Source organism: Cyrtonyx montezumae, unplaced genomic scaffold (assembly GCF_038088225.1).
Source record: "Cyrtonyx montezumae isolate F1298 unplaced genomic scaffold, pur_monq_1.0 scaffold_1, whole genome shotgun sequence".
Taxonomy (NCBI): Eukaryota; Metazoa; Chordata; class Aves; order Galliformes; family Odontophoridae; genus Cyrtonyx; species Cyrtonyx montezumae.
In genome coordinates, this window is record NW_027071825.1 from 15576392 (window position 1) to 15604124 (window position 27733).

A 27733-nucleotide genomic window follows, 5' to 3' on the forward strand; every position below is an offset into this window, starting at 1 on the left:
TTTATATAAACAGTTGGATCTACACACACTGCTTATTTGATTGAGTGTACTTATGCATGCAAGGACTTGTTATGGTAAGCAAAAGGAGAAGAAAGCTTAATTGAACAGCTTTGGTTTTTGATGCCTATGCAAGTCACTTGATTAACTGCTGAATTAGTCATAGACATGTAGCAGACAAACACAAAAAAGATTGGCAAACAAAAAGGATTTTGAGACTAAAAAAAAAGTTAAGGTTTTCATATACCATAACCCTTTTCCCTTTCTTAAAGGGAAAAGAGATAACATCTGAAATACCTACTTGAAAAAATACTATTACATGAGGTTACAATTATGTAGAAGTTCATCACCCACACTTGCAGGTCTGTGTGATTTTATCTGTATACCATATTGTTGTCTCCTGAATCTCATGTAACAGACAAAGAAACAAGGCTGTACAATTATGAAAGACTTCAACAGAAATCATACTTATTTTCTCCAATTCCCTTCAAGATCAATTCACTTTCACAGTGACAGTGCTTCTTTTAGAAAGTGCTGATGTTCATCATCTATGAATTAGAATAATAGAAACAATCTTTTTTTTTTCTCCCAATGTTTCTCTGTGACACTGTACCCTACAAGCTGGAGATTTGAGATGTAATTTTGAAAATAAATGACTGTCACTAGCCTACTCTCATGGGCCACAATCCTGCAAATTTTTAGGCACCTGTAAATTTGCTCTGTGTTAACCAGCAAATAAAACCCATATCTTGAGTTACCACTTAATAAATATTGTTTTCTTCATGTTCATGTAAAATTTTAACAATACTCTGTATGTACCAAGCATCCTGTGCACTGTTCATAAGCAAGTCAGTAACAACTGTTAACAATTGCTATAAGCATAAAAAAATTAATAGCAGCTGAAAAAAAAAGAACTTGGGACAAGGCATTCTGTTCACCTTAAAAAACATAAGAATTGAAAACCTGACGTGGCTACTGCCTGTTCAAAGGACTCCTGAAGAGGTTTACTCTATTTTTTTCTTACATAGGGCAGTTTTTTTGACCTCCTTCCCCTTCCATGTTACACTGTTATAATTAAACTCAATGTTAAGTTCTGCTTTTCCTCTTATCTTCAAAGAGACTTTTCAACATGTAAACCTGAACAGCTGATACCACCACCATTACTCCCAAGTTGACCATGGACCAGAAATTCACTCTGTCAAAGTTGCTTTCTTGTATATTTCGGTCACGAGCTTCAAATGCTCTGAGCAGGGTCTGGATCTGCACACTTTTGCTTAATCTGGCTTTGACACTGTTGATAGATTCCTAGTAAGTAACAAAAGAATATTTTTAGAAAATAAAACCCCTTAAATTTATAGCTTAATTCATACAAAAAAACCTGGACTATTAATTTTTTGCTAAGAAGACAGTTAATTTAACATTGTTTTGATTAATTCATTTAAACTGTTTAACATAGAATTGAGTTGAACGGAATCTTTAAAGGCTGTCTAGTCCAACTTCCCTGCAAGGAACAGGGAGTCTAGAGCATGATAGGTGCTCAGAGCCCCATCCAGCCTGGCCTTCAGTGTCTCCAGGGGTGAGGAACCCACCATGTCTCTGGGCTACCTGTGCCACTGTCTCACCACCCTCACTATAAAATTTTTTTTCTGTCCGGTCTACATCTCGCATTTCAGTTTAAAAACATGTTGCCTTCTATCACAACAGATCCTGGTAAGAGTTTCTTGCTGTAAGTCACCTAGAAAGACAGTTTACATAGCATTAAGGTTATATTGCCATGTCCTCCACTCTTAAAGGTGGATGGGGAGGTAGAAGGGAAATCAAACTCTATTTTTCATTTTTAAATAATATCTTAGGGAAATGAAAATTCCAGGTACTTGGAGAGTTAAAAAGCATTTACCTCTAACGTGATTTCAAAACAAGTGATTTTTTTTTTCCCTGCTGGATAATTAAATTAGGTTGCTTTTTAATGCAAACTACCACCAGCACTATAGCTGTAAAGGAGAAGTAGTATTATAATGTTATAATCCCATCTCCTTTTTTTAAGCTTTAACAGTAGTGGTCATAAACTTCTACTTCAGCTTTGTACAGAAGCATAATTTTGACCCCTCTGCCCAAGTTTAAATGTGATGACTGAAGGTTCTCCAGTGGAGGTTAGTCACACACAGTTTAGAGAATCAGAGAAAGTATAAGAAAGTACACTAACACTTGGGCTGTAATAGGATCTCCCTGTCCCACGTTTACTCAGTAAGCACCTATTCTAATAATTTGTTTGAAGTTTCATCCAGAGCCTAAATGCTGATTTTCAGAAAGTGCTGATTTACTGGGCCTTATAGTGATGATATTACTTGAGAACACTCAAGTAACACTTAGTGAGCACTGGGTACAGTATGCTACAACAGGATGCTGTAAATCAGTAACACTTTCTCCATGGATGTTTTTTTTTCTTTTGTTGCACGCTTAAGAACTATTTCAAGAGTTATTTTTGGATGCCAAGTCATTATAAAATGATACTGAAGTTCATAAGTTACACAATAGTGAATATCAATTCCAGAAAAGCACTATTAAAAAAAAAAAAAGCTTTTCCCATTTTTCACAGCAAATATATTGTTTCAGAAGCTACCAAGTATTCACTTAAGTCCTCAAAGAACACAGAAACAATGTCACAGCCTGGCTAAGTAAACAATGACATCAAACAATAATGTTAACTTTACAAAAATGTAATATCTGCAAAGCCCTCAAGGACAGTTCCTGCATTTTTTCTTCTGGAAGAGATAGCTGTATGTACATGACAAGCAAATCCATTTAAGTACTCTTCGTAATTATTGCTAGAGGGATTTTCTTCACATTTGCCTATATAAACTTCCTTTTCTCCAACTGTCTTGATTAGTGGTTTAAAGAACATCTGTCTTCCCAGATTGAGTGTTAAAACTACTTAAAGAACACACTATACATGTAAAAGATCTGAGATCTTTAACATTCTGTTCTATTGTTTAAAAATGTGTTTTGTTTATTACGAGGAATAGAATACAATGTTATGTTTTACACAGTTTTTGTGGATGCTATTTTGTCTTTTTAAAAATAACTAAGCAGATCATCCCTGTTTTAAGTTTGCCACCAGCAGAGAAAGTCCTGCATCCTAACAAACATTAAGAACAGTTCTACAGTGAAACCAAACAATTCTCTGATTCTAAAATTACCTAAAAGCAATTATTCAGTGACACTGAAAGCAAATAGAAGCTTTGGGCAGTAGTTTTCATCCTAGATCAAACAGGCCCATTGTACAGTTTCCAGGTTGACGTGTCAGATCACAGCAAAACTGCATGTATACTTTTTTCCCCCCAATTATTCTTACATTAAGAACTAAGGATCAAATACTAACCAGAATGTCTTCCAGTTTCATATCCAAAAGATCTGTGCCTGTAACATACTTCTTCCAGTCCTCTTGATCTTGTCCTTCTTCCCCCATATTGTCCAGAATCAGTTCAAAGAAGATCACCTTTTCAGAAATGGTACTGAATGTATTGTCAAAGCAGAACATGTAATCCCCCTCTTCCGTCTCCACCCTGCATATACAAGCATATAATTGAATTAGGTATGCTTTTTGTGCTGTTTCTAAAAGAGCAAGTTCTATAAGCAAGCTTTCCTTTTCAAAACTGAAAATCATGCACTTAAAAAATGAGTAAGTTTTTTCCTGAACTTAACAACTCCGCTATTAGTTACAGCAAAACTGCCCCACTGACTTAAGAGCTTAAAATCATCTTACTTAAATCACCTTACTTCCCTCTTCCTTTATTTGAATTCTAATTTGTTAATGATTAAGAAGTATCTGTAATATGAGTGGAATTCTTGTAATCTACACTAAAATGCCAATAATACATGCCTTGATAAAAGATCTGGGAAAATGGGGTACTTTTCAGCTTACTGTTCATATGATCTTCTGGTATTAGATGTCGTGCCTTTTTTCAACTCCACCATTATTTTTCTTTAACAACCATTAGTGTTTATCATTAAAACACAAATGTACTTCATTCCATGGTAAATTCCATACAAAACGCATTAAGTGTTCATAAACCAGGTAATTAATATTCTCAAACTGTTCTATTAAAAAGTCTTCTGCAATACTAAGAAAAACAGTAGTATTCAGCCTTGATTTCAGCCATATTTGCTAAAGAATCAGAGCAATGCTGTTATGTAACACTTCTCTCTAGTTAAACTTACGTATGAACTCCGTCTGATTTTCTTTCATCAAAAACTAAAGTTTCACCTTTTGGAGAAAGTAGATGAAAATCAACATCTAATCCTGCTCCGTCTAGAACCTGTGAAATAAACAAACTGTTTACACTGCTGAATGCAACACCTTTTGGGAAGGGACTGGCACAGAAAGAATTTTAAGCCAGTTAATTATATACAGATTAAAAGTAGTTTCCATCCAAAAGCATTTTAACCATTTCAAATCTTAAATATGATTTAATTATGCTAGACTGTTCTTACACAGAACTTTCCCTACTGGTTTTTAAGAATGCATACAGTTTCATTAAGGGACAACCCTGCAACACCAGCAGACAGCTAAAGCCAGTGTTTCTGCATCACCACTGAAAATACCACTGATATTGTGGTTGAGGAAAAAGAATTTCATAACAAAGGCTATACGTAAACTTAGTACGCAGCACCATCCCAAAGATCTGTTGGGTGAGTTAACAGCCAGGACTGGACTTGTTATGCCCATTACAGATATACCACTGACCTAATGAAGATACAGGGTCTAAACTCTCCCAGGGCATTCTCATTTCCCACAAGTAGAAGGAACTGAAGGCATTTAGTTTCCAGGCTCATAAGAAGCATATACAGTATTACAAAGCTGTGCTGCTTTATTTACCTACACACTGTAGGAGTACAGTTTTTAAGCCATGCCTTCACTCCTGTTTACCTTCCAGGGAGTTGTTGGAGCACAGCAGCCTACCCTGGCTGAAATAGAGAGCAAAGTTTAAACTGGCTGAAAATGACTCTGGAGGCTTACCAAAAAAAAGGAAGGGCAGCATAGATACATAGCAAACAACTGATCAGAGTAAAACCACAGGCAGTGATACACCTTCAGGGCTGTGGTACAATCCAAACACTACCAGCAGTGTTCGTGGCATTATATCAGCACACAGCATTAAGCTTTAGCCACTTAAAATTCAGGATAATTAAGTAAAATAAAAAACATGTATTTCCAATAATATACAGAGCTTCTCTTCTACTCATTCAAGTAGAAAAATGAAACATTACTCTTAACAGTGTTGTAGAGAAATTTATGCCATTTATGCCCAGGTAAAAGTAAGTTCACTGTTGAAGACTTCTTTCTCCTTTCTGTAATAAAACTTAAGAAGGACTGCTATGAATTCTTTGTACTGAAGTTTTAAAAGTAGGATTTTACTTTACACTTGAGCTCTGCTTAGGACTGTGCTGAAGCTTTATTCACACATCGATCTCTGCTTCCTGCTCAGTGTTGCACTGAGCAAAATTAGAAAACGACTGGAATTTTCAGCATTACTTTTTTAAGGAAGAGGAGAAAAAGGGGGGGGGGGGGAGGGAGATCCTTCACACTTCTGCAAGCAGTGAGAATTGCAGCACAAAGGGCACGAGGCCTGAGAGGAAGCCCACTTTAAGGCTACCTTTGGAAAACTCATTGCAAAGATAAAGGGGCATCCTAGGAGAGCAGGGAAGGGCACGCAAACTGTACTGCTGCTGCTATGCAAGGTCAAGACAGCTAACGTTCTGCTTTCTTTTCGCCTTCTGCTTTAAAGAACCGCAAATTTAGACCCAATAAAGCACACAAAGAGCCTACTGAATATAGGACAAGAAAGAAGCGGCGCAAGCCTGCCTTCCCCGGCGCCGTCCCGGAGCGGAGAGGCAGCGGGGCCGGGCCACCCCCCCACGGAGCCCCGCGCCCGCCCGCAGCGCTCATGCCGCCGGTGGCCCGGGGGCACGACGGGGACTCGGGGCGGGCAGAGCCGCCCCGGAACGATAAGGCGGAGTCGCGGCCGGGTCCGGAGAGCCCCGCGAGGCCCCGCCCGACCTGGTACTCGAGCTCCAGCGAGGCCTCCTTGCGCATGGGCTGGTAGAAGCACTCCTTGCGGCCGGCCGGCAGCGTGAAGGTGAAGTCGCTGTCCAGGGACGGGCTGAAGTCGGCGGCGCCGGGCGGCGACAGGAGCGGGGCCAGGCAGCCCAGCAGCAGCAGCAACAGCCGCGGCGGTCCCATGCCGGCGGCGCGGCGCTCCGGCTTCCCGCTCGCAGCCCACGTGCGGCCGCCCTGCACGCACCGCGGCGCCACACGCCGCCCCGCCCGGCAGAGGTGAGAGCGCGGTTCCGGGACGGAGGCGGTCGCGCACGCGCCGTCGCTGCTCCCGGCACGACAGCGCGCGGCGGGGCTGCGCATGCGCGCTAGGGCGCGGCGGAAGAGGCGGCTTCTGTGCTGACTGTTGCGTCTGTTTGACGTAGCGGGGTACCTGCGGTCGGATGGGTGCTCTGCCTGCCTGCGTTGGTTTCTTCACCCGGCAGCGGTAGTTCCGGAGCCGATCGTGCTTCGTGAACACGGATGGAGCGCTTTTCCTTCCGTAGGGCCGTAAGCTAAAGGCTGCGTTTGTCTACTGAGTACCAAAAGTGTTTGAGAGGCATTTTTATGGTAGGAAACGGGCAGTATTCTTATTTCGTTATCTGTAAAAGTCTAAAACGCCTATGTAAGTGGCGTTCCCATACGCCTAATATCGTTTTAATGTAGCCACATGTGGTGCCAGTGGAGCGCAGTGTACGGACTCGCGCTAAAAGTGCCGAGGAAGGACTGCTCTCAGCTGTGGAGTCGTTACAGAATCAGCTTAGGAGAACTGAGAGAAACCTACAGACTGTGAGGACACTGCTGTCCAGGTACATGCATTTGGGCATGAGAGCGGCCTGCCCCTGGCACTGCTGAATCAGCCCTATTCCATGTAACGCACTACTGTGATTCCTTCTGCGCTTTGCTCTTGGGTGCTCTTCACGAGCAACTAAAATAATGAAGAAAAATGTGGTAACAACTTCTCAACGGTGCTCTTCCTCCTAGCACTGCTGGAAGGGAACATTCTGACAGCTGCTTTGATGAGGATGAAGACCTCACCATAGAGGACTTTGTTCAGCTTAATCACAACCGGCAGTGCTCTTCCAACTGCAAGAAGCATGTTGGTAACGTGTCTTCCCAGGATTTTCAGAGAAAATACGAAGTAAGTACTGTACTTCATAGCCAGTTTTTTCTACTCCTGTCCATCTTTGTATTCTATATTTATGAAATTTTCTTGCTATCAGATCTTTGATTCCCTTGACTGTGGACTGAAAAACCCTAAAACTAATATGATTTAAGTACATTTATTCTTCAGAGATACCTGTGATGTATACCTTGTACCATATGTGTGTGTATGTATGTGGAAATACATATTTATTTTTTGTCCAGACTGACTTGATGCTTACAACTTTTGATAAAGCTGTGGAAGAAAATGAAAGTCTTAAGGAGAAGCTGAATCGTCTTCATCAATGACCTTGATGAGGGGATAGTGGCCACCCTCAGCAAGTTTGCTGATGATACGAAGTTGGGAGGATTGGCTGACATGCCTGAAGGCTGTGCTGCTATTCAGCAAGACCTGGACAGGCTGGAGAGCTGGGCAGTCAGAAACTGGGCAAAATTTAAAAGCAAGTGTACAGTCTTGCACCTAGGGAGAAATAATTGCATGCATCAGTACAGGCTGGGGGATGACCTGCTGGAGAGGAGCTCTGTAGAGAGGGACCTGGGTGTCCTGGTGGACGACAGGTTGACCATAAGCCAGCAGTGTGGTCTCGTGGCCAAGAGGGCCAATGGCATTCTGGGATTCATTAAAAAGAGCGTGGCCAGCAGGTCCAGGGAGGTGATCCTCCCCCTCTACTCTGCCCTGATGAGGCCTCATCTGGAGTACTGTGTCCAGTTCTGGGCTCCCCAGTATAAAAAAGACAGGGATCTCTTGGAAAGAGTCCAGCGCAGGGCCACAAAGATGGTGAAGTGCCTGGAGGATCTCCCCTATGAAGAAGGGCTAAGTGAACTGGGTCTCTTTAGCCTTGGGAAAAGAAGACTGAGAGGGGACCTGATCCAGGTTTATAAATATCTGAGATGTGGGGGACAAAGTGGGGGGCCAGACTCTTGTCAGAAGTGTGTGCAGACAGGACAAGGGGGAACGGCCAGAAACTGCAGCACAGGAGGTTCTGCACGAATGTGCTCAAGAACTTCTTTACGGTGAGGGTGACGGAGCACTGGCACAGCTGCACAGGGGGGTTGTGGGGTCTTCTTCTCTGGAGATATTCAGGACTCCCCGGGTGCCTACCTGTGCGACCTGGTGTAGGGAACTGCTTTGGCAGGGGGGTTGGACTCGATGATCTCTTGAGGTCCCTTCCAACCCCTATGATTCTGTGATTCGTGAGCAAAATGCATCTTTGGCTTCTCAAAACCATTGCCTAAAGGACATTACTGAAACAACAAACTTGGCATTGATGGAATCAAAAATGAGAGTATGTATCTTTAATGTATCTCATTGTATTTGTGTTAAATATTTGAAGTTTAAATATTCTTTACATTTTTTTAGCAGTTCTAGCATCGTTCAGTTCAGTGATATTTTGGAACAGAAGAGTTTGCAATCTTATTCTTCATGAACAAATCAACTATATGAATTATAAATTCTATCTATTAATGTTCCAAAATTGAATTATAAAGCCAATAAGGCAAATAAGTTGGAATAACCCCTTGGTATACTGAGCGATGTGTCATGGGAGGAAGAAAGCTTTTCCTGCTCTTCACATCATAAATCTTATTTTGCTAATAAAGAGATGAAAGAGTAAACTAGTTAATTCAGTGATGTAGTTAGTTCTGTATGCCCACGTGACTTTTCACAGTGTAATGAAGTACATTAGGGAAATATTTGACTGTCTGACTTGGACAGAACAAGTAGAGGAAGGTAAACATTTGGGGAAAAAGAACAAGATCAACATGTAAAGCAATGAGTCTATGATATAACATATCAGCTGGGAGTGGTGCTAGGGAACTAATAAGACATACAATTACCAGAAAGTTGGAGTTCATTTTGTGTGTGTGGACACAAGCATCTTCTGCAGCAAATTGAAGATCACTACGTCATCTGCTAAGCAGATGGATCACGCGTGCCTCTCATCTAAACGTGTATATGCAAGTGTTAATGTAACCATAAATATGTTTCTGTTTCAGATTTCTTACCTTAAATCAAGTTCAGATATGCACTTAGTCAGCATTCCTAAGTCAGAAGAACAAATTGTAACTTGGCAAGCAGAAGTTTCAGCACGAGATAAAATCCCAAGGTAATAAACGCGCTTCTCAACAGTAATGAGGTCTGCTCATGAGTTCGGTGTCTTTTGCAAGGTTTTCTAATTACTGGTTCTCTGTGGGTCATGTAATCTGGGGCTTGAAACTTTCATTTTGGAGCCACGTATAGGAAGAGTGAAGTGTTTTATTTTGTACCTATGACTTTTATATGAAGAATGCGCATCAAGAAGTGTAAGAACATAATAAAAGTAAAACAAACCAGCTTAATAATTTACATTTAAACGTGAATGTCCTTATAACAAAATCCACTCAGGAGTGATTTTATGCTGGCAAAAAGGAAATGACCTGAAGCTTTTAATTTAGTTGCTTTTTCTGTTTCTTATAACTGGAGGAAATAGTTACTTAATTACTGAAATCCTGATTTTTAAAACTGTTATGTTGCATTGCAGAGCGGAACGAAAAACAAACAATGCTTCATTGGGTGCCAATGAGGCAACAAGAGTTTTCCAAGAGTATAAGGAGAAAATATCTGCAAGGCTTGAAAAGGTGAGATTTGAATTGATTTTTATTTTTTCCCCATTCTGTGAGCATTTTGCTTCTTTCAGTATGCTGGGCAGTGAGCATCCATTTTACTTATGAATCACTTTTTTTTTTTCTTGTTATTCATGGCAAGGTCTGGAGAGGTGGAGTGTTTGTATCAATAACTTCAGTTACCTCTTTTCAAACTCTGCACAGTGTGGCCTTGTATCCCAGAGAATGATGTTTCTTGTCTCTTGCTAGCTGGAAATCATGCATTTTACATGTCTGTGATCTTTTTTATGGAAGTGTCATCTTTATAATTTGTCCAAAGAAACCCATGCTAGAGAATTGCTAAAATTAATACCCATATTTCTAATGCTCAAAAATATTTTCTGCTTCACCTGAGGATAAGTTGAACAGGCTTGAGACCATTGCCTCTTACAGATAATTTTGATCTGATTTGACTTCTTTTCTTGTGGAATGAGGTTACCGGTGTTAAACCAATTACATTACATTCTCTCAAATGATAAGGGAAGAAAAGGAAACTTTTCTGCCACTTCTCACAACAGTGAGCAATAGAATTATGTATGTGCTTACCAGGAGAAAGGAAGTAATGTTTTAAAAGCCTGCTGGCTTTCAAAATTTTGACTACTGTTATAATGAAAAAAATCTTTTTTTAAGGTTCAAGCTGAAGGAGCACGCTTAGAAAGCTATATAATTTGTTCTAAAAAAGAAAGAGAGAATTTGAATGAAAAATGTGCCATCTACAGAAAGCATCTAGACATCCAAGAAAAGCAATTAAGGTAACAAAGTTTTTTTAAGAAAGTCTGTCTGTACAGTTATTTTTGAAGAAACTCCATGTTAAACTGTAACTGGGATGCTGCTGCTCAATTCATGTAGTTTGAACCAAATCGGGAGGACCAGCATCAGTGAGCATTTCGGATTTCTCTGTTGTTCATAGTGAACTTAATACTAGAGAGTTAAAAAGTAAAAAATAAGAGGCATAAACCTGTGGATTTTTAAGTGCTTTTCTATAACTAATCCTTAAATGTTCTAACCCCCCACACTGCTGCACACTTTGATGCTAACTGTTCATTTATTTCAAGACTGCACTTTGTTTTTCCTTGCTAATCTGTGCTGGAGTTGGTGCTCATCAGAACCATTAAGCTAATTCAATTTATTATACCAACAGATAACTGAAAATGTGAATGTCATGCAAATGGACAGAGTCCTGTTCCTTCTCATCACAAGTAACAGAGTGAAAAAATACTAGACACTAAAATAATACTAGACTAGTCTTAGTACGTGACCCTAATTCTTTGTCATTTTAGGTATAGCTGTTTTTTTTTTTCTTTTAATCCTGTTTTTAAATTTTCCTTGGCTTTAGTATATTTAAAGCCTTAATTGGTTTCTTACCCTTGTGATGATGCTTAAAACTTTTAAGTTGTTTAAGAAGGAGGGGCACTTCATTCTCTAATTTTGTTTGCTGACAGCAGTTTATACTGTGGTCCTTACGAGGAGTGAAGGCTTAGTAAGACAACGAAAAGTTTCTATCCTTTGGAGTTGGTCCTAGACTTTGAGAGGGAATAAACTACTTAGCAGTGTTGTCGCCTTGTGTTCCCCTGGTACTTCTAATAATGAAAATCCTCATCTAATTATCTGTACTGAGCTATACCTGTTGAATGGATACACTTTTTAGGCAACTAAGGGAAGAGAATCACAACGCAAAAGAAGAAATTATAGCTCTGGAGGCAAAGAACAGTGAAATGATATCAAAGTTGAATCAGTCTAATCGGAAGATCTTTAAGCTTGAAAAGGAACTTACTGAAAATAGAAGTGTACTTGAAGAGAAAAATGTCCTTGTCCGTGAAAACGCAGAGCTGAGAATGCTTAATGCACAACAACATAACGAGTTGAAATTATGCCATCAAGAAATGGAGAATTTAAAGCAAGAGCTCAACTTAGCAGAAACCATTTTGTTCAAGCTGTCCTTAAGTACATCTGAAGAGGTACAGTAACTGATACATTACTCTAAATTGTGTTTTGTATATTAAATAATTTTAACTGATGTTGCCTGGCATTCTTGTGACATTGTTGAGAAAGTATCTGAGTGTAATATCTTTTTGTTTTCAAGATGCATGGATTAAATGTTATTTTAGTTGAAATATTTAGCTTTCATCTTTGATTGAAGAACAAGGAACAGGTGCTTTGGAGTTCATTAACCAGCAAGAATTTTAAATTACATTTTCTGTTCCTGTGTTTTATGTTCTGATTCTTTGGACAGAAGTATATATTCCAAAATAGGATGTCCAGTTATGTGATAGTATAGTTCTTCTTGGTAGAACATTGTGACACTTTCTGGATGGCATACTCATCGTTTCATGAAGCCAGAGTTTGAGTCAACCTTGATAATGAAGAAACTAGAGCAGGAGAGATATTTTAGCAACTTACCTTACTTAAAGCAAGCACTTAAGAGAATAACTTTAAAGTTACCCAAGTTTTTAATATCATAAAATGATATGGTAGGTGAACCATTCATACTGTTAGGTAATAAAAAGTTTATTTTGGTTTTCCTTTAACTTTTAGTTTAATTGGCACAACTTGAAGTGCCAGCAATCCACTTTATCCACAAAAGAAGCTGTCTCTGAATCTTGTGAATCAAACAAACCCTCGACTGCAGGCCTAAGGTATAACTTTCTGGTTACTGAATTATGGCAAGAGTGGGCAGACACTTAGGTGGTTCCAGAACTAGCCTGTTCAAAGAGTTACTAAATAATTATCTCCTTTTTTATAATAGCATTGAATTATCAATGAAGGAAGCAGAAATTGGAAAGTCTCACACAAACTTAACTGCCTATAAAACAGCTGAGCATTTATTGAATGATAATGAAAGAAAAGAAAGAAGAGAGTTACGTGGCCTGGGAATAGAGCATGTCAAGTTGAACAAAACTCAAAGAGGTAAGCTCAGCAAAACAACTGACAGTTCTGTCTGATTAATCTGCAGAAATGGGGATTTTTCTTTTGGTGGAGTTCAAATTGTTTCTTACTGCATGTTTGTTTTTTTTTTAATGTCTTTCTGTCCACAGAATGTAAATTGTAATGTAAACCTATGTAAATTGAGATTCTTTAGGCACAATATTCTTCTAGCTAGTTATGTTCTGCAGCAATATACTAGGTACAAGTTGTGTTGAAATGGAGCCACATATGTTTTCTTTTCACAGGTTATGCTAATGTCTCCATGTTTTCTTTGATCTTTCTGTCCGTGTCTTGCTGCTAGAGAACCTCTCCAGTAGCCTCTGCAATTTGTTAGAGCAGAATGAAATGACTTCAGGGCAGATATGTAGTGACTCTTTGTTTGCTTTTTTGTTTGTTTTCCCATGAGGCACAGATTGTAGATAGATTATAGAGAAAAAATAAGTGTTATTGTTTCTAAATACCATGTGTTAGTTCAATATTCTATTATTAATTTATATTTCTCCTCTTCGCATGTTCTGTTTTCTTAAAAAAAAAAAAACTAAGCTTTTATATATATTTATCTTTTTTTTTTTTTACTTTGAGAAAAATGTCAACATTTGGAACTTGTCAGCAAACAATTTGAAAAGGAGAGGCAAAAAATCAAGAAAGAGGTAGAAAAATTACGTGTTAAAGTGGCTAAATTAGATAATGAGAATTTGTCTTTGAAGACCCGCATGTCTCAGAAAACCGATCAGTCTAAAAGAATGCAGGAAGAGCTATCAGCGAAGACTTTAAAAATTAATACCTTACGGCAAGAAGTAAGTTTCTAATAGAAGGAAGTGTCAGGCTTCTCTTAGTTCAGTCATTAGAATTAAGATTGTCGTGGAAATAATGCAACTGTTGTTCTAATTTTAAAATTAGCCTTATTTAGAAAACCTTCAAGATGAGGTGACTTTAAGAGAATGCAGGGAAACTTTAAGATAGTAGCCTCAATTTGTCTGTTGTCGGAAATCTCTAGTTTTTAATCTGATGTACTTAGTGGACTTTACTTCTGTTTTGCTTTGTTACTTGGAAAATGTGCATGGTCTTGTTCCTTAGTTACGACTGAATTAATGTAGAGTCTTAAACAGACATTCAAAGAACAGTTACAAGTACTTTTCCTCACTAAATGGCAGTACGCTTGCCAGAGATTAACATCATTAATGTGAGGAAAGAAATTTACCTTCAGCTAGCCCTTCTCTAATTTAATAAGGTAAAGTTTTAATGTTTACATTCTGATGACAGTGTGTTAGTTCCAGCATAATTTTATTTGCTATATTTCCTAATGACGATCATATATATTACAAAATGCAGTTAATAATTACAGGGTATGTTACTGATAGAATAATTACATATTGGACAAATCTGAGGTAAATTATCCTGAATTCTGCAATGATTAATGAAGATTTCTAGAGGATGTGAAAAGGAATTAGTCCTAAAATTTAGTAAGGAATAAAAGTAGCTAAAACAGAATCTTTGATAAGAAAGCATAGGAAAGCACTTGAATTAGCCAATAATATCTTCACATTTGTTTTTTTGTTTTCCTTTTTTAATTCCAGATGGCAAAGAAATCTTCTCAGCTTTCTGCACTTAAGAAAGAATTGGAAGAAAAGGCTGTTGCTTATTCTGCTGGTACAGCACGAACTACTAAGTTGGAACGGGAACTCATGGTATGACATACTCAGTGAAAAACTACATTTGTGTAAGATGGCATAAATGATGATCAGAGTTTGAATTGAAGTGGTGTTATTGCATGTATTTGAAATAGACGGTGAGATCTGCTAGGCTAACCACATGATTTTTAGAAAGCATAGTTTAAGATTATCTATCTATTTAGCTATATTGTTTGAAATAAAATATGCTTTGCTTTTGTGCTTGGTAAGTTCAGAACGGATGTTTTGCTGTTCCCTTTTGATTACATACGGAAGAAGAACTTAATTCTCTTGAAATTAATTGTAGCACTGCAGTTTATTCTGGGGAGATCAGAATTTCATCTGTGCTACTAAGAAGAACCCTAAGATTTTCCAGTTTTTTTTAATTCTCCATTTAATAAAATTGTTTTCTCCTCCTCAGTAGAGTAAAGCTACTTCTAAAAAGAATGTACTGTGTTCACACTGTTCTCTTTTTCTTTTCCTAAAGTTCTCAGGGAGTCTGTATGAAATTATTATTGTAAGAGGTAGCAAAGATGGATTCCAAGTGTTAACTGAAACATAGGACAAATCACTTCCATTTTATGCTCTTGTTCTTAAATTGTGTATTCTTAAGAAATATCTGTAGACTGTAAATAAAATTATCTTGTAAATGGGAACTTGTGAAGAAGGTAATCTGGAACTCAGATCACTATATCTTCCAGTGCTCATATTGTCATATAAACTTGTTTGATTTTAGGGAGAGGTCTAAGGTTGCTAGTGAAGTGAACAACTTCCAGATGGAAACGTGTACTTTGACATATCCATATAAAAGTACCGTTTATTTCCATTAGGCGTTCTTTTTTCCTGTTATGTCCTGATAGTCTGCCTTGGCATGCATCCTCTCTGTGTAGAGGCAGTGCTGGGTGGTATTCTCCATCTTAATTATATAATATATGATATATATTGCATATCTTTATTATAGGCATTCTTTGAGAGGAAACTTGCTGTGTATAACTTAGCATTTTCTAGGTTGTTTATTAATGAAATTGAGGAATGTGATTATCAAGTAATAACTACTGAGTATCAGAGTAAACATTTTTATTAAGTTCTTGCTGTTGTCATTTCCCAGGTAAAAAACAAACGCATCCATGAGTTGGAAAAAACTGTCAGTGAAAAGCACAAGCAACTAACTTCTGCTTTTGAAAAAGCAAAATTGATTCATCTTGAACAGCACAGAGATATGGAGAAACAGATAGAACTAGTAAGGCCTTACTTGTTTGCTAATATGTGTGTGTGATACAGGTGGCAACTTTTCCACATGATAATTTCTTCACTTATTCAGTAGTTTTGATGCAGATACATAATGAAAAATGTTTATTATCTTCTCCCTACATTTCTGGATTTTAGTTCATTTTCCATCTTATATGCTGAACAGTGTCATAACTTCCATTTGGGGTATTGTATGGGAACTGTTGAATCACAGCCTGAACCTGTCTGTTCTAGATAAGGTCAGCAAACAAGAACATCGTGGTAGGCAATCCATGTTTTTTTTAAATAATTAATTTTGCTGCTGAGTATGAAGGGATGCTTCTTAGGAACCAGAATAGAATATGCAAGCTGTATACCTAAGTGTACTATTCTACTTTTTCACTGGCATGATTCTTGCTTGCTAATATTTTATTACTGCCACTATATTTATTTTTTTCTCTTTGGGGGGGGGGGGGAATGTACAAACAGGAAATGAAGAAGGAAGGTCTTGAGAGAGATGAGAGACTGAAGATACTGGGGAGTCAGTTAAATGAGCAAACAATCAAAGTTAATAAACTCTCTGTAATTTTCAGTTCATAGTCTCAAAGTTTGGCAGTTTTGTTTTTTTTTATTCTCCTGTGGACAGGCTATGTTGAGGTTACTTTACAGAAATGTCTTTCACTACAGAAACCTAAGTCTTCTCAGCATCTTTTCCTAGTTTTCTGTTAAAAGGTTTAGTGAAACCTTCCGTAAGAGATTATGCAATGCATAATTGCCTTACGAAATTACTGTAGTTATAAATAAGGGAGACATGTACTTGTAATTCTAGAATAAAAAGTTGTCTAACAAAAATATTATGTAGGTTTTTACTTCAGTTACTATGTTCTAGACATGCAATAATGACATTAGTTACTTTTTTGTAGCCCTCTGTACCTCTTATTAATGTTGGCATGGTATCTTCCATGCAGTACACGCAATAGTGGAGTTATTAAACTTTATCATGTGGTGATTTAACACCATCAGGTTTTATATGATATTAAATTCTCAGGGTGTCACCAGAAGTAGTTACTACGGACTTAGCTGGTAGCGTGTACTTTCTGAATTTGTGTCACTTTTCTATTTGAGTAGCTTTCTAGTACTTGGATTGATTTTTAGATAATTAAAATTAGGATCCATAACTGCTTCTTTTCAAAAAGCTCTTCGTTTTGGTGAGGAGGGAGGTATACAAACCAGTACTGTTCAAGAAATCAGTAGCATTGAAAGCATTGTACACAAGGATGTCAACAAAATTCATGTTGATTAGAAGCTTTCTAAGCACTGATATCAAATAGTTAAGAAGCAGTACATTACTATTCCTAATGATCTTTGGAACTTTGTTCTTTATAACCCTGGACAGATACAGTTAAAAATAATTCTAGGGCATAATTAAAGTCCATATTACCAGTATTATGAGTAAATGCCAAAACAGCAGTGTTGATACAGCTAGCGTAAGATACTACTATACCGTCTGTTTTGCAATAAAACTCTAGCTTTCCATTTTGGTTGAAGTTGGGCATTGTCTCTCAGCTAAAAAAAAAAACTAAACAAAAGCTTTAGTGGCTTTCAGAGGTCTATTATAATAGTAAATCTGTTTTTGACTTCTGACAACTCAAGTGATAGTTTCAAATTTACAGAATTCTGCACATAAATATTAATCTGTAATGAAGCACCGGAGTCTTATGCTTTGATATTTTAAATAGATTAGGTTGTAAATAGTGGCTGCTGACAAGTACTGGAGCATCTTTTTATAACTGATAGTCTTACCTGATTAAAACAATCCAGAATATCATAATTTAATTTCACAGCTTTCATTTCTGCTTATTGCTGGAGTTCTTTGCTTTCTTCATGCCTGCTGTTGCACTTCTAATATGAAAATGTAGCTTCTCAGACATTTTGCATGAGGATATTTTAAATGTTTCTAGGTTATTAGCTGGTTAACAGAAAACGTGATCTTAAAGTAATCTGTGACATTCAACTAGGTGAAACAACTTGAGTCAGTGCTAGATGTGAGTAAGGAAGAACTTGTACTGTATGCGAGAAAGACAGAAGAAAATAAGGAGATGTTTCAAAATCTGATCAAAAGGAAGTCTGAAAAGGTAATAGCTTGTCTTAGCAAATTTTCTGTATTACAGAGATAGTTATTGTTCCTATAGCTTTTATCTGAAACCTTGTGAAATGTGAAACAACCTTTGTAGTGTGAGTTATGACTATGAATTAAGCTGGGAGGAAATACTATACATTTTGTGATGATCAAGGGGAAATTAGTTCTTCAACTAAGAAACATTGGATAAACATAAGGAAATAACAAGAGAATGAAAGAGGTAACAAAATCAAGATTAAATGGAAGAAAACAATGTCTCAAAGAAAAATGAGCGTCACACTGTTGCAATGTGAACTTACATTTAAATAATCATTTTGTGTCCCAAGTATCTTAATGGAGAAGATGTCTGAGCCTAATCAGTTATATTAACTGAATATGTAACATGTTCATGTGAGGTTTTTGTTGGTAGCTTCCTCTCCTTTCTGCCCCATCCCCCTTGGTCTGTACTGCCCTACTTAATTAGAGACAGGTGTTAGTCAAATGGAGTTTAGAAGAATAACTGAGTGGCATTCTATGCTCTGTATTATGCACAAGCCTGTGATACTTACTGTTTCTTAAGTCGTAAAACTTGCTACTCTTATACTGTGTGGAGAGACTGACTGCTGTGTGATAAGAAAGGGTGGCAGTTGAGACTTTTGTCATGAATACTTCCATGCATAACTGGCAGAGTCACTACTTTCATTTTGCTAGTTTTCACTTCTCCTCATACACAGTTTGAAGAAAGTGATGTTTAGATAGCTCCAGGTTTTCGTAACTGAGAAATTAGACTTTTCAACATGTGGTGAAGCTAGACACTCAAAACAAATGGCTGTTACTGTCATAGAGGCAGGAAGAAGTCAAGGGGAAGATGGGGACTTCCTGAGAAACTAAGTAAGAAGAGTGTCAGAAAGAGAAATAATTTAGTAATCTATAAATGAGAAATCTTTGTTAAATTTGTTGATTTTTTTCTTAAAATATTAGCAGTCTAAATGCAGTTAAAAAGCAGGAATTAAAATATTGAGGTTGATAAATGACTACTTCACTTGTTTTGTAAAGCACAACTGGATGATAGGATGCATTATATACTGCCGAAACTAATGCACAAAATTCACAGCCAAAATTTTATTGAAGTTTTAATGAGTCTGTGGTTATTAATAACAAAGAACAGCTGAGTGAATAAAAATGCTTTATAGTGATGGAAAGTAAATGTATTTTCAGTGTTTAAAAAAACCAAAACGTCGTAGTCTTCAGGACATGAGTGAACAGAATGTCTTTTTGCAAGAAAGTTTACTTCAGCAGCAGCAAATGTTGCAGCAAGAAACTATTAGAACTGGGAAACTGGAAGACAATCAAACTAAGCTTGAAAAACAGGTATAGTACAGTTGAACTCTGCATAGGGACAATTGTTTTAATATGCATTTTTGTAATACCTTTAGAATCTGAATGTTCATAACTGATTTGATTTTCATTATTTTTGATAAATCTAAAATAAAGGATTAACAGTTTGGTTTGTATTAAAGCACGTTCTCTATTATTGGAAACTCTAGCCTCAGTACTTCATAAATTAAGCACTATACTTTAACTAAGGATAAGTGTATTAAAACTGAAAAGCTAAATCTAGTTATATTTAACTCAAAACCATTTGTCTGTTAGATGTGACTGCAATATCCTAGCCTTAAACTACATGCAGTTTGAGACTGTAGAGGTAACTGTTTTATTAAAGTTTCAATGTATGTGTTTGTTACTAGACGAGGATGTATTTTTGTATTTTATATAGGTATCTACTTTAGAACAGGAACTTCATAAACAGAAAGTATATGCAGAAGATGAGTTGAGAAAGGTTGAGGAGAAACTCTACCTAGCTTGCCAGCATGCAGAGTTCAACAGACAAAAGGTGGATGAGCTTAATAACGTAATCTGGTAAGTTTTGTATAACTGAGAGGAGTATTCTGAATATTAAGTATCAAAAAGGAAGGTTGTGCTCTGAAATACTCAGCTATGTAGTTAGATCAGTCATTGTCTGAACAATGTACTGGATGTTAGTTTCTAACTAGCAGAGGCATGAGGTTCTGTAGCAGTTTTCAGATGGAATTAATGTGTGTAGGCAACTTATTTAGTCTAAAAATGGTGTCATAGTACAAATTAATTAATAAATATACCAAATTGCTTGTAATCCCTGGAGGGCTTGGTAAGTTTAAAATAATGCTTTGTCTTTATTGCAGAAAAGCCTTCTTTGGATTTGTTTTTTTAATTGTTGATCCTATTATCAGGTCTGTTACTTACATAATTGATGGTAATAATAAGAACCAACTTTATTTAACTTTACTGCTTCAACTGAAATTGCCAGTCTCTGTAGTGTATCTGTAGCATGTCTGTTAATGGAATTCCCCTGAATTGTGCAGTATTCACTATTCATGGAAACATGTCTTTTCAGGGCACAAGGATAAAGATGTGTTGCTTTTGTCATTACAAGGTTAATTTTGTTCTGGCTGCATCTTTTATTTAGGCAAAAAGCACTGGAGATGAATGAATGTAAGAGTGAACTTACTGGCATGGAGAAAGAAGTAGTGCAGTTAAAACAAGACATTGTTGACAAAGCAGTGCAAATAAATTATTTGGACATCGCTTTGAAAGATGCACAATCAGAGCTCAGTGAAAAGACAAATGAGGGTAAATTAGCTGTTTTTTTTTTTCAGGCTTCCTTTAACTGTGCTGTTTTGCAGTGTATTAGGTTGATGTTTCCCTATTTTACATATTAAGCACAGAAGAGTCAGACTGTGATAGTCCTGCAGATTTTTCATGCTCACCTTTTTTTATATGTTGGTAATTCCATAGTTAAATGACAAACAAAATCCCACTGGCTTATTTTCAAGGGATATCTGCAGAGGAATGTACCTTTACCCTGTGTTAAATGACTATGCAGATTGCCCACATAAGCTGGTAATGCAGATTCTCAATTCTCAAACAAGAAGTACAGTTTTAACAAAGGTTTATACTGTTCATGAAAATTCATCTCTTGTTTAAAAATGAACAAAAATGAGAAAACATACGGAGATAACAAACTTTATAACCATCCTTCCCCTATCAAGACTTATATGGCCACATATTCGTGGCAGCTAACTTCAGAAGGGACTGTTGATCTGTATTTTACTATAAAAAGCAGTGATCCTGAGAATTGATTGTGGCCACCAGTGCTAATAGGCAGTGATGTTGTGTGAAGAGCCTTGATTCATGATGAAACATTTTGTGATTTGTTTTTTGTGTATGTTTCACAACAGGGCTTTCAGGATTGCAAGAGGCATTACTGCATGCACACTCTGCTCTGCAGGAGAAGCAGATTGCTGTCACAAATCTAACAGCTGAGCTCATGTAAGTTGGTATCTTTTCTATCATGAAAATTTAGTTACATTAATGTTCAGGAATAGTGTGTAGCTTGGATGTTCTTTTAACAGGTGTCTGTAATCTTTAGGTGTTTTGTGCTATGCTTGTTTTGTTTTTGAATTCCAAAGCCCTAAAATGATATTAAGTATGGGAATGAGTGTCTTATATAGTGAAACTGTTCAGTTTCCTTTCTGACTCTTGATTACGAAAGTCTTTTTTTCTATGCTATTGTTTAACAATATAAACAAAATTTTGTTTTGATAAACAATTAAAAACTTCAAGTTTTGCATGTTTCTCCAAAAGGGTGATAGCACAGTTATTCTATTTGGTTTTGCTTTTTTACTAAGTTTAGTTGCATTGAAGGGAAATTTGGCTTTAAGTAATAGATCTGATTGATTTCAAGCTGGCTACTTGAAGCTAAGTAAATGACTGTGTGTTAAGTAGTTAAACATATATGGATTTCAGGTATTGCAAGGCAGAAATTGAAAACAAAAAACAAGAGCTGCTTATCATGGACAAAGCCTTGAAAGAAAGGAATTGGGAATTGAAAGAAAGAACAGCACAGGTCAGATAATTTTCAGTATGTTATTCACAATTGATCTTATTACATAGCAGTAACTTATAAAAAAAAAAGTCTGCTAGATTTAATTGCCTTATGTCATTCCAGGCTATGTTGTTAATTTAGCCACAGTGTCAACATGAAAACTGGCTGTATGCTCCTGAAGCCTTATGGCAACTGGGGAAGATCAAGTTGTGCGTTCCCTAAGGGTCAACAGACTGTTGGTTTTGTTAATCCATCTGATAATTCTGGTAGTAATAAAGGTGCAGGACATGGGTTGTCATCCTGATGTTTGATAAAAGGGAGCAAATGTCTGCATTGAAAGTGCACTTTGAGATCACATTCACTTCCTTATTTGTACCGAGCATATTTGTTGAGATGTAAAGAAACCTGAATATGAAACAGCATCTTTGCTGTGAAGAGATTTTTGTAGCTGGCATGAAGTGTTTTCAGTCTTTTGGCTTGACTTCAGGATTTGGTATCCCTTACGGAGTAACTATTTTTCTGTCAAGTATAATTAGCCTTTAGTTTTCTAATAACTATTTCCTGAAGGGGCTAACAGCTTGTGTATCCAAGAATATTTGAGGGGGGAGGAAAAATGCAGAAGGAGATGAGACCATAAGCACGTCAGATCTTCCATTATATTCTTGCCACAGTACTCTGTGAGCTGCTCCAGGAATTCACTGAGGCAACAGGATCTTTTTTTATTTTCTGCTCTGGCAAAATTTGCACTTTCTACAATGACAGGTAGATATAATTGGGGCCCTCACTGCAAGAAAGACATTGAGGCCTTGGAGCATGCCCAGAGAAGGGCAATGAGGTGAGGAGGGGAGCACAGGTGGGGGGTCTGGAGCACAGGCCTTCTGAGTATCATCTGAAGGAGCTAGGATTGTTCAGCCTGGAGGAGAGGAGGCTCAGGGGAGACCGTATTGCTCTCCATAAGTACCTGAAGGGAGGTTGTAGTGAGCTGGAAGGTAGGCATCTTCTCTCCTGTAACTAGTGATAGGACAAGAGGGAATGGCCTCAAGTTGTGCCAGAGGAGGTTCAGATTGGACATTAGGAAATACTTCTCCAAGGGAGTGGTCAGGTGCTGGAATGGGCTGCCCAGGGAGGTGGTGGAGTCACCAACCCTGGAGGTGTTCAGGGAACATCTAGACTTTGTGTTGAGTAATGTGGTTTAGGGAGAACTATTGCTGATAAGTGGATGGTTGAACTGGATGATCTTGTAGGTCTTTTCCAGTCTAGGTGATTCTATGAATGAACTACTAATTAAATTCAGATTAAACTGAGAACTTGGTTTATATTTTGCGTATCTGATGACCAAACATTCTGTTATGGACTTCTTTTTCCCCCAGTTTTTCACTCATTTGTTTACCTCATGTTTTTTTTAACGCTCTAAAATGATACTCATTTTAATATTGTATTTTATATACTATTTGTATATTTTATTTATTTTTTTACACTATAAAAGATGAGTTTTCAATGAATGTTGCTATATCTTGTAATATTGCTGCTTAAATTTTGCGTAGTGGCTGAAAATAAATATTTCCTCTTTTCCTTTTTTATATCTAGATGGCACAGTTGGATATGGCAGTTCATGAACATGAGGAAGAAATGGAACAAAAAATAATTCAATTAGAGTGCAATTTAAAGAAATCAGAGTTAGAAGTTAAGGAATGTAACAAACAGGTAATTCTTGCTTTAGAACAGTTTACCTAACAAATGGCAGCTGATTGTATAGGAATAGCTGCTCAGAAGAGGATGAGTGGTGCTGTATTTTAGGGAAAGGAAGGATGCTGTAATATTGTACCAGCAAAAATATTTTGTGTTTTGTTAGATTTATATTTGTCAGTTGTCTTAAAGAGTTGCTAGTATTAAAATGAAAATTTACTTCTATTTAGTTAATTCCCAAATTGCTCATTTAGTATAGAAAACCAGTGGCAAAAATAGAATCAAATATAAAAAAAAAACCAAAGTAAGTGTTATTGCAGGATTTGTAAAGTTTCTTAAATTATGCTGAGTTTAGTAAAACGTCTGTTCTAAAACAATTGAGTTTTCTGTTCAAATTGAGTGCTTAGAGAGTAACCTCCAGCATTTTGAAGAGGAGCTTCTTGAAAAAGACTTTGAACTGCTCCAGAGAGATCAAGAAATAAATCAGCTGAGGGAGAAAATGGAAATAAAACAAAGGAGCCTAGAAGCTCTTGAAAAGGTAAAATGTTTCTTGGGTTTCAACTGCTTTCCCCCTTGCTAACTGCTGCTCACAGTACACTGCACAATTCCTAGTACTTTTGCCTGTGAGACCATTTAGAAAACAATGAAGGTTAAACAGCCTTCTTCATAAACAAAATGGCTGTAAACCCTGTGAGGCATCTTAAATTTGTGGGTAGAATTCATTTAAAATGTTATCAAATCTTTAATGCCATTACTGCAGTTGCCTGCAAAGAGCTGTACAGTGTCTTTTAATGAAGTGTCACTACTACTTCCCATGTATACTCGGGTGTTTATGGGATCTTAATTCCTTAGCCAGTTTAATGATTTTAAAATGACAAATTTAATGGCATATTGCTTAATTATGTATTTTATTAATTAAATATATTAATTAATATGCCAATTTAATGGCATATTATTTGCTTTGTGAAGAAATGAAAATATTGACCATCTTTAGTAATGTGATGTTCTGGCTACGGAGCTGCTCTTTATCTTTGAAATGATATGAAAAAAAATGCTGTATTATGAGAGTTTCTTGTATCTTAGATATTTATCTTGTGGAAAGAATCACCTCAAAAGAACACTAAGAGAGTATATATATATACATATAAATATATACACACACTTATATATCAACCAATTTTGTTAAAGCCTTATTTTAAATGTTTACGCTGGCTGTTGTGAGATATGACACAGAAGTTAGATGGACCGCAGAGATAGTGTGACATCTCTGCAACATTCTAGAGGCTATAAAAATAAAAAGTCATGCTGGGGCTTTGTGTTGGGCTTGTTTTTTGTTGTTGCTGTTGCTTTCTTTTTCCCCTCAGGATAAGAATGAATGTAAAGAATGAAATGTACACGGTTTGGTATTTCTGATCTTGGAGGTCTGATGTTATTTACCTGGTACAGAGAGTGAAAAAACAGGAGAATTGCATTGGAGACTAGTACAGGGAAAGCATTATATTTATTATTTCTTAGTAGAGTTAACCAGACTGGTAACCAAAAAGTGATATTTCCTTTGATATATGGAACGGAAATGGGAAATAGCTGGTAGCTTTCCATGACTTAAGTATCTGTAGGGAACCTACTCTCAATCAGAATTTACAAAATAGTTATGTCTTGTCTTCCTTCTTCTGAATTAACAGATCATAGCCAGTTGCTGTTCACGTTCATTGAAGATAGCTGCTTGCTACTTCTCCTTTAATACCAGTTATTTAAAAAAATGCAGAAAGAAAGTCAGACAGCACTCTAGGTTAGGAGGCAGCATTCATTTGCAAAAATGTCATCTTTGCCAGTTTTGTATATCTAGAAATACAGTGCTGTAGCTATGCTGTCCTGTCTAAGCTTTGGAAGCCTTCTCATAAAGGGTAGTTGCAGGTTGTTTTTATTTGTTTAAAAAAACATAAGAAAACAATTACTATCTATTTCTGTTAGGGTTACTCCTAGGAAATCCTTTAGATTATGAAGTTTCTTGCTTGAATGTTACTCAGTATGCTTAGTTGGCTCAAGTACTAAGAAATAAATTCACTGCACCTTTTTGACCGACTTGTTCTAGGCCTCATTCCACTGCTGATTCCGTATGACTGAATAAAGAAATGGCTAACCTTGTCACATTTCTTTGTATAAAGCAGAGAGACTCTGATTCACTTACCACCTATAATTTTTAAGTTTAAGTAATGTGTTGCATTTACAGTGTTTTTCAAATACAGGCATGATTCATATTGTGTCTTTCTGTCCTTCAGGAGTCTTATGCAGACTGTCTGGCAGAACTGGATGCTGCCGAAGCTCATGAAGTTACACAAGAACAACAAAGGCAATCTGAGATGAGCAAGCTTTCTGGAGAAATAAGTTCACTAAAAGATGCTTACCAGGTAACGGTATACATCAGAACTGAAGCAGCTCAAGACATTTTGAAAGTTTTATTTTTCTATTTCTTTTCCTAGAGTAAGACTTCTGAGAAGTAGTCTTGTTCAACTGAAGGCAATTGATGTCTCTGTGCACTGGGGGGAGGGCTGGGTTTGTCTGTGTCCTATCTGAATATGAAGATTCCTTAACTGCAGATAAAAGCAGTGTCAGCTCTTAACAGAAGACAATGTGGAAGGAGATGATATAGGGTAGTCGAAGTCTGGATAAGAAAAGGACAATACCTGCTGCTGTCCTTCAGACATGTCACTAACATTTCCAACTTTTTCTAACACTTTGAAGCTGATTCTGAAGGATAGTGTTTCCTACCTAGTGTGTGTAGAATTACTGACTAGATGTTTCCTTTATAGACAGAGAAGTGGTCTAGTAAAAGAATAAACAGACATGTTTTTTGAAGCAGTAGCTGATACAGTTAGTCATAACTGCTTTCAATCAGCTAGTTATATTTGGACAGGGAGAGGGTAACAGGGTTGCAAGCCATTTGTGGCTTCTGTGTTTTTATTTATCAGCTGAGATGCCAAAGGTACCTATTCAGCTTATCTGACTCCTCCAGGAATTACACAGTTGCTTATGGAGTTAATTCCTAAATATCTAAGACACCAATCCAGAAGAAAACTCACCTGCCTGTTTCATGTCATTAAAGGACTAAGTTCTAAGATAATGAATCCAGCATATTACTGGATTCTTCCTTCTCTCACAGTGAGGATGATATGAGTGCACTTAAGATTATTTTCCTGTGCTATGTTCTTTCTCATCGAAGAAATACTCCAGGATAAAACTGAGAGGGATGAAGAATCATAAATCAAAAGTCAAAAGGAAAAAGTAAAATCCAAAGGAGTAAGCTAGATGCACTATCTGTGAAGCTGAAACGCTAATGAAATTCTCCCTGACAGGAAATTTTGGGGGTATGGGAAGAAAACATTTTACTTGGGTTCTTAGGGTGAGGTATATTCTTGTAATTCTCAATAGTTCACCTAATTTCTCTCACATGGAAGAAATACTTCAATACTGTTGATACAGGTTTTGCAAACACTTCCTGTGTTTTCAGCAATTAAAGTTGCTAATACTTTTGGTGTCTAGTTAACAGTGAAACCTTAAGCCTTACACAAAGGAGTTATTTCAAGAGGCAGTACTCCTTGAAGTTGTACAAAATTTCGTACAATTTCTTGTGTTAATATTTCTTTTCAAAATATGCTGTATAATAATTTCCCATTTAATGCCTAGAACTTAAATTTTGAAAACTTTGTAAGCAATGTTCATTTTGGAAGAAAATCACTTCTGTTGACAGAACAGTAGACAAATGTATTAATAACTTCAGTCTAAGAGGCAGAATTTCAGCAAGAAACCGTGGACTTGAGAACTGCAGGTAGTTGGCTTAATTTGTTAAAAGTAATCTTCAAAATGAGAAGTAACATCTTAGTGCATAAAGATTTAGATATGGCAAATTGAGCTCAAACATTTTAAAGAGGCTCTGATCACAGTTCTTTTGTTTTAGGCTTGGAGATTATGCAGGAGGAAATACTGTCTGTTGGACAACCCGAACTGTTGAATACTGCTGCTGGCAACATAATTCTGCATTCTAAGAAGAAATTACAATTTTTAGTTTGGAAAAAAATAATAAAAATACTATTGACTCAAATGTACGTTCCTCGACTTTACTTGCAAGTTTTCCAAAACTGTTGTACTATACAGCTGGTATCAATGGTTAGTGGCTCCAGTCATTAACACTGGAATTGACATAATCATGTTTACATTTGCTGATGCTTATGAGGCCTGAATTGGAGTCACATTGGTGCAAGTGTTATTTATGCACAATAAGATTTATA

At 37.0% G+C, this 27733-nt stretch overlaps 2 protein-coding genes across 2 annotated transcripts; one reads left to right on the forward strand and one right to left on the reverse strand.

Moving 5' to 3' along the window:
- Window positions 1-815: 815 nt before the first annotated feature.
- On the reverse strand, window positions 816-6297 carry TMED5 (transmembrane p24 trafficking protein 5). Its single transcript, XM_065741697.1, has 4 exons — window positions 6056-6297; window positions 4216-4313; window positions 3377-3560; window positions 816-1302 (listed from the first exon to the last, which is right to left on the reverse strand). The coding sequence occupies exons 1-4, from the start codon at window positions 6236-6238 to the stop codon at window positions 1084-1086; spliced, it is 684 nt and encodes a 227-aa protein (XP_065597769.1). The 5' UTR covers window positions 6239-6297; the 3' UTR covers window positions 816-1083.
- A 198-nt stretch (window positions 6298-6495) lies between these two features.
- CCDC18 (coiled-coil domain containing 18) lies at window positions 6496-27489 on the forward strand. The gene is given in 22 exon segments (XM_065745708.1): window positions 6496-6516; window positions 6758-6900; window positions 7076-7232; window positions 9251-9360; window positions 9775-9871; window positions 10526-10647; window positions 11544-11853; window positions 12431-12531; window positions 12642-12802; window positions 13403-13617; window positions 14398-14508; window positions 15599-15758; window positions 16196-16284; window positions 17736-17852; window positions 19040-19207; window positions 19614-19756; window positions 20343-20575; window positions 21115-21205; window positions 21683-21782; window positions 23349-23465; window positions 23830-23985; window positions 27403-27489. Coding segments are annotated over 22 exon segments (2976 nt in total). The 3' UTR covers window positions 27457-27489.
- The last annotated feature ends 244 nt before the right edge of the window (window positions 27490-27733 follow it).